Here is a 6985-nt window from a genome sequence, read left to right as displayed (position 1 = left end):
TACATGGTGGAAAATTTGAGTCTTGGAAACGAGTTGCTTACGGTGTCGGTTGATGATGGAAAAAGAACTTGAAATTTGACCCGTTTGAGTTGAATGCCAGAGTTGGGTACTTGATTCGCTTCTCTGTTTTGCAACCATCGTTGTAATTATCTGACCTTGTTTTGGACAACAATTTTATTGGCACCGAAAGTTTGGATCATGTACAAACTACGAGTGTAATGAAATATTGTTGTTCTTCTTTGTTGACAAATAGCTTGTGATATTGTTAACTAGAATTTTTCACCATTCCCTTAGTAGATCTGTTATCAACTGGTAAACTTTTGAAATCTTCTTGTGTACAAATTAGAGATAGAGCTTTTTGTTCCTTGTTCCTCTGTTGCGATAATATATCGTGGGAGATTTACGTTCACGTTGAAGATTTTTCAACACCATCAATGGCTCCATCTTTTACCACTGTTAAAATTTTCTCTTCTTTTGGTATGGCAGAAATTTCAAACTGCTTCACCATCATACATGGTTACGTTGTTGTATCAAAAGTTGCAGATTCCATGAGTAACAGCAAAATGCGACCAAAGTCAGAGGAAGAAGAGAAAGTGTCGAATGAGAACAACTGGTGGATTCCAGATCCTCTAACTGGCTTCTACAAACCCCTTAACATCAATGACATTGATGCTGCTGAATTGCATGCTAAGTTTTTGCCAAAAAAGTCCAACAAACCATCTTTGTAATCTCAGAATTTTTTGTTTTTTTTCTTCTACGTAGATTTTCAGTTCGATCAAGTGTTTTTGTTAGTTTTAGTTTTAGAAATCCTCATAATCACCAATAATAAGAGGAGTTTATTAGAATTGAAATATTTTGTAATCTTATTTCATTTTATATTTTTCAGACTGCTTTCTCTTTCAAGCGACGTATGTCAACATCCGTGGGCTGGGGCACGTATGGACTGCGGCACTACATGTGGTTAGACGGATGTCAATATAACGGATGTCAACATTTGTAAAAGGACAAACGGATATCGATATCCGTTCACGAATGTTGACAATGGATAGCCAAAGCAAATCTCCACCAAGCAATATAGACACTTTGTATAATTTATTGAATTTGAAAACAAGTTATAGGAAGAGAACAAATTACAATAAAAATACGTAACACAATTAAAAGTTAGTTGAAGAGAAGAGAATAGTATAACTCTTAGAGGAAAGTACTCCAGTCGGTGTAGGATGGTACCCATTGACATTAATTATTCAAAAAATATTAATGTTTTATTTACTGTCTCATAGAAAATCATGCATGTCATAGCTTTTAAATTTAAATTATTTTAGTAATTATAAATATCTATTTAAATTCATAAATAAATAAGACATTGAACTTTAATCTTACTTTGTTGAATACTAGCACTTCCAATATTTCGAAATTCCATGATTAATTTTCTTTAATATATAAGGAATTGAACTACGTCGTCACGTCACGGAAGAAGAATGAAGGAACAAATTCTGCTCTACAAAATATTAAAAGCCATTGATAGAAAGTGTTTGAGAAAATTATTCAGCAGTTACATATCCACATGTCTCTGCAAATAGCAAGTCCCAACTAAATTAATAAAATTAATTACTATAAAAAGAGTCAAACGGGTATATATGTATAATTTTGTAAGTGTTTAATTTTAAATATTTTTAAATTTTACTAGTTTTATCATTTAATTTTATTCACACATTTTATTATCATAGATTTATTTTACACATCATCTTTATACTTTTATTATCAATTAAAATCCGTTAAAAGTTTATAATGGAAAGGAAATGTTTCCAGTATTATTTTTCGTATTAAGAAATTTCAGTTTCTCTTATTAAGGTTATCTCACCCTTGGAAATATATATGGATGAGAACACATCGAGTCCAGTGAATATAATGCTTACTTGTAATCTGATTCAAAAAAAGAAAATTTATTATTCACACAAATATTTATTTAAAAAATATTCACAAATATTTTAAAATCTACAAATATTCATAAATATTGCAATATCTATAAATATTTCAAAAGAAATATTTTTATAAATTATTAAAATAAAATTATAAAAGATATATAAAATATAATATAATATAAATTAAAATTTAATTTTAATTAAATTTAACTTTATGAAATATAAATTAATTTTAATTTTAATTAAATTTAACTTAATAAAATATAAATTAAATTTTTATTTTTATTTTTTATAAGTGGTGGATATCTGTGGATATAGATAATATACTCTCTGTATCCAACCCATTTATAAGTCAGTATTAAAATATCCGCTATCCATAATTCACGGATAATAAATATCCATATATCAACTATACGTCACAGATTTTATTTACGGATACCACAAATGCGGATTTTTGTACCACATATATATATATATATATATATATATAGTGATGGTTATTCATATTCTTGTTACATAAAAATAATATACTCTTAAGAAAATCAAGAGGATAGCTTAAAAAGATAGTGATACGCTGTTGTTGAAGCTATCAAATTAATACTACTTTTTAAGGCAACTTCAGTATTGCCAAGTAGTATTCAAGAAAGTAGATAGGTTAAAGTAACCTTGAGTCGTCTTCCAACGAATACGAAATTGCTTTCCAATATTTGAATCTTATGAATGCAATGCAATGCTCAAGAATAAAAGTGAGAAACAATGCTAATAGAATTAACGTTTGAAGAACAAAGAGGAAACTTATAGACAATTATGATGAGATAGGCTAACTCCATTGCTTTTCCAAGATAGATTCATCATCGGTTATCTACATATCATTGCTCAATTGATTATTGTTCAAGTTTCAAATTATTAAAGTACATTCTAAATTAATTTGAGGGTGATCATGCAATTAACCAAAGTAGATTCTCAATCAAATGCAAGACCTTTTTAGATTATTCACAATGAATTCAACCAAAATACACTCTCAATCAAATTCTATTGTGTTTAATCATATCTATTCTTAAATCTCCTAACCAAATTAAAAGCTAATTAATCAAAGTAAATTCTCAATTAATTATAGCTGAAATTATTACCACCAATCAAAGTACATTCTCAATTGATAGCAAAAAATCGTTTAATCATATGAAAGTTCCTAAATTTAATCAAAGTAGATTCTCAACCAAGCCTAAAAACCCTTGAACTCATATGATTAATATGCATGTAGACTCAAACACCTTATGATGCAAAAATCAGTGCTTTTAATATGATTGAGAGATGAAAGACATAGAAAGAGAGCAACTCAAATCAATAATCAAAAGAAACAATTGCATTAATTCAGCTTAACCTCAAAATCCATAACGAAATTACAGTGGAATAGCCCTAGAAGCTTAGCCCTTCATGGATGGAGTAAAATACATGGCAAAATAAAAGTAAAAGGAGTGGTGGATGAATGAGTTGTCTTTTCTGTCTCCCCTGGATCTTTTTATATAGGCTTGATTGGGCTTGGACTCTGAATCTTCTGTTGATGAGATCTTTTATCTTCTGTTGATTGGGTTTGGTTTTAGAAGACCTATTTTCAATTTCTCGGATATGTTAGAATGAATGACGGGTTTCCCTCATGTTCTTCATTGTGATGGCCTTGGTACGTAGTAGGCATTGTTCTGTTTGTGACCATTAGTTCAGAGGGAAAGCTAGAGAGGAGGAATCCAATCAGACTTGAAAGGTTCCCCCTTGTCATGGATTCAAGAGCTTCTTCTTGTAGAGAAAAGAGTGTTAGATATGTAAAATGTCGGTCATTTTGATTGGCTTGTGATGTAGTGGGTTGGTAGGAAAATTTGTTTGTGTATATCATTGGAGGGTTGCTGGAAAATGTTACAAAGAGGGGCCAGTAGGCCAATTATTAACATAATAACAAAATGGGAGAAAAACCAAGGTGTAGTGTAATTGGTGGAGTATTATTCAAATGAAGGTGAAAATAAAATGGCGGGGTAGGATTATTGAATTATTCGTAGAACCTAGCAAAATGTTGAGTGTGATACTATTAGCTTCTATTACTAGGTGCAAGTATATCGAGAGATAAAAGAAAGAAAGAAAGAAATATTTGTCAACGTGAAGTGTGGGTTGAATGTGAGTAGGAAATGGTTGGGAAAGAAGAAACCAAAGAAAAAAAAATTATTTATTACTTGTCTAATTTTTTTACTTATATACAATGTTTTATTTTTTATTTTTTATATTTTTTATAACAAATTATCCGGACAAAATTGAGTGTCTGACAGATGTGATTTTTTTTCTATTAGAAAATAGACTAAAAATCTTTCCAATGACAAAATTCTTTTTTTAGACACCAACACTCAATCCTAAAAAAAACAATCGTAATCGATTACGAATGCTAGGTAATCGATTATAGAATGCTAGGTAATTGATTATAGAATGCTAGGTAATCGATTACAGAATAAAACCATGTTTTATTTCCCAACACTCTACGTCGTCACAATTGTTTCTCTCTCCCACTTTCCCTGACATATCTAAACCCTTCAAAATTTCTTCGCCCTTCCAAAACCTTAAACCCTAACAAATCCCCAATGGCAGAACACGCTAATTAAAAGCAAATGGCTTCCTCTTCCACAACAGCATGTCGTTGTCGCGACAGCCCACCCCATCCTTACCACCAACTAATGAGCTTTTCTCCACGACCGACTAATATGAATGGTGTATTTCCAATAACGGTCCTATGTTCCGAGGTCAATCTTCCATTGAATCCATAAACAAATTAATTGCATGAAAAATAAAACAATAACCAACGGGCGAACTCAAAATGGAAATGGGTACATCAAAAACACCAAAGGATAAATGAAAATGAAGTAAAGGAAAAAAGGGAAAGGGGAAAGGGGAAATTGGAAATGGGAAACAGAAAATGCAAAGGAGAAAGGAAATACCTTGTCACTGGAGAAAGGAAATACCATTGCTTCACCGAAGTCTTGCCGGATTGTCTCGTCGGAGAAGATGACCCTTTATGCTTGCTTCGTGAAAGAGAAGGAGAGAAAGCGCACACAGAAATTGCAAACGAAAATGCACAATGAAGGGAGAATGAAAATAAAAATAGGAGGGGTATTTTTGGATACTAAATTCATTAACTCTTGCACACTAGCTTTTTTGAATAAAATATCATTTAAAATGGTTCAATAACATTTTGACACATATTCATTCGTTATCAAAATATTGTCAAAAGATATTGTCAAATATCAAGATCCAAAAGAATATTAATTAATAATATTAAAATATAAAATAATACATAATTAAATTAAATTTAGTTAGTTGATAAATTAACTCAACTTGTTACGAATTCAATTCGAATAAATCGATTTCTAAATGGATTAAATTGAAAACTAATATAAAAAATTATATTTTTTCAAAGTTAATCTAAACTTGTATGGTAGTCTGAATAAGCCTACAATTATAACCCATTTTATCACGTGTAACGTTTTAAGAAAATTATCCAACATTTACATGTCCACATGTCTCTCTCTGTGCAAATCGCAAGTCCCAACTAAATTAATACAATTAATTACTGTAGAGAGAGTCAAACTGGTATATATTTATAATATGCTGCATTAAATATCCGTACATAGGACAATCTGTAATATCAATAGGATCTGGCCCATAAAGATTATATATATATATATATATATATATATATATATATATATATATATATATATATATATATATATATAGATATTATTGCACAACATTTATTTATGCAAAATTGGAATTTTTCATCATTTTACTCAGGCAAAATTGGTTTTACATGTTAAATATTATATTTTAAATTAATATTTGAATTATTTATATATAACACGTGTTAGTAAAAATATAAAAAAACTGGTTTCTCTGAATTAAAGGAACTATTCAATTTTACATATAAATTTAAATACTAAAATTATATTTAACTTTTATATTTTATATTTTGTAAGTATTTCACTTTATAGATTTTCAATTTTTACTAGTTTTATCATTTAATTTTATTCACACATTTTATTATCATAGATTTATTTTATACATAATCTTTATACTTTCATTATCAATTAAAATCCGTTAAAAATTTATAATGGAAAGGAAATGTTTCCAGTATTATTTTTCGTCTAGTTTATAAATATGATTTGGAAACGTAAATTAAGAAATTTCAGTTCCTTTTATTAAGCTTATGTCACCCTTGGAAACATATATGGTGATGTTTATTCATATTCTTATTACATAAAAATAATATACTCTTAAGAAAATATATAAGTTTATAATAATAATAAGTTTAAAAGAAGTTTATAAATTTATAATAATAATAGCATGTCGTTGTAGTCCACCCCATCCTTACCACCAACTAATGAGATTTTCTCTACGGCCGACCAATATGAATGATGTATTTCCAATAACGATCCTATGTTCCGGGGTCAATCTTCCATTAAATCCATAAACAAATTAACTGCATGAAAAATAAAACAATAACCAACGGGCGAACTTAAAATGGAAATGGGTACATCAAAAACACCAAAGGATAAATGAAAATGAAGTAAGGGAAAAAAGGGAAAGGGGAAATGGGAAATGAGAAACAGAAAATGCAAAGGAGAAAGGAAATACTTTGTCACCGGAGCTTTCCATTGCTTTACCGAAGTCTCGCCGGATTGTCTCGTCGGAGAAGATGACCCTTTATGCTTGCTTCGTGAGAGAGAAGGAGAAAAAGCGCACACAAAAATTGCAAACAAAAATGCTCAATGAAGGGAGAATGAAAACAAAAATAGGAGGGATATTTTTGGATACTAAATTCATTAACTATTGCATGCCAACTTTTTTGAATAAAATATTATTTAAAACGGTTCAATAACATTTTGACTCATGTTCGTTCGTTATCAAAATATTGTCAAAACAAGTTGTCAAATATCGATATCCAAAAAAATATTAATTAATAATATTAAAATACAAAATAATACATAATTAAATTAAATTTAGTTAATTGATAAACCAACTCAATTTAT

The 6985-nt window shown here is 29.3% G+C and overlaps 1 protein-coding gene across 1 annotated transcript; it reads left to right on the top strand.

The window, feature by feature from the left end:
* The first annotated feature begins 434 nt into the window (after nt 1–434).
* Nucleotides 435–728, top strand: LOC108320220 (indole-3-acetic acid-induced protein ARG2-like). Its single transcript, XM_017551591.1, has one exon. The coding sequence runs from the start codon at nt 435–437 to the stop codon at nt 726–728; it is 294 nt and encodes a 97-aa protein (XP_017407080.1).
* Nucleotides 729–6985: the final 6257 nt, after the last annotated feature.

Source organism: Vigna angularis, chromosome 3 (assembly GCF_016808095.1).
Source record: "Vigna angularis cultivar LongXiaoDou No.4 chromosome 3, ASM1680809v1, whole genome shotgun sequence".
NCBI classification, from domain to species: Eukaryota; Viridiplantae; Streptophyta; class Magnoliopsida; order Fabales; family Fabaceae; genus Vigna; species Vigna angularis.
The sequence above is the reverse complement of the archived record's forward strand: the minus strand, read 5'-3'. Positions and strand labels throughout refer to the sequence as shown.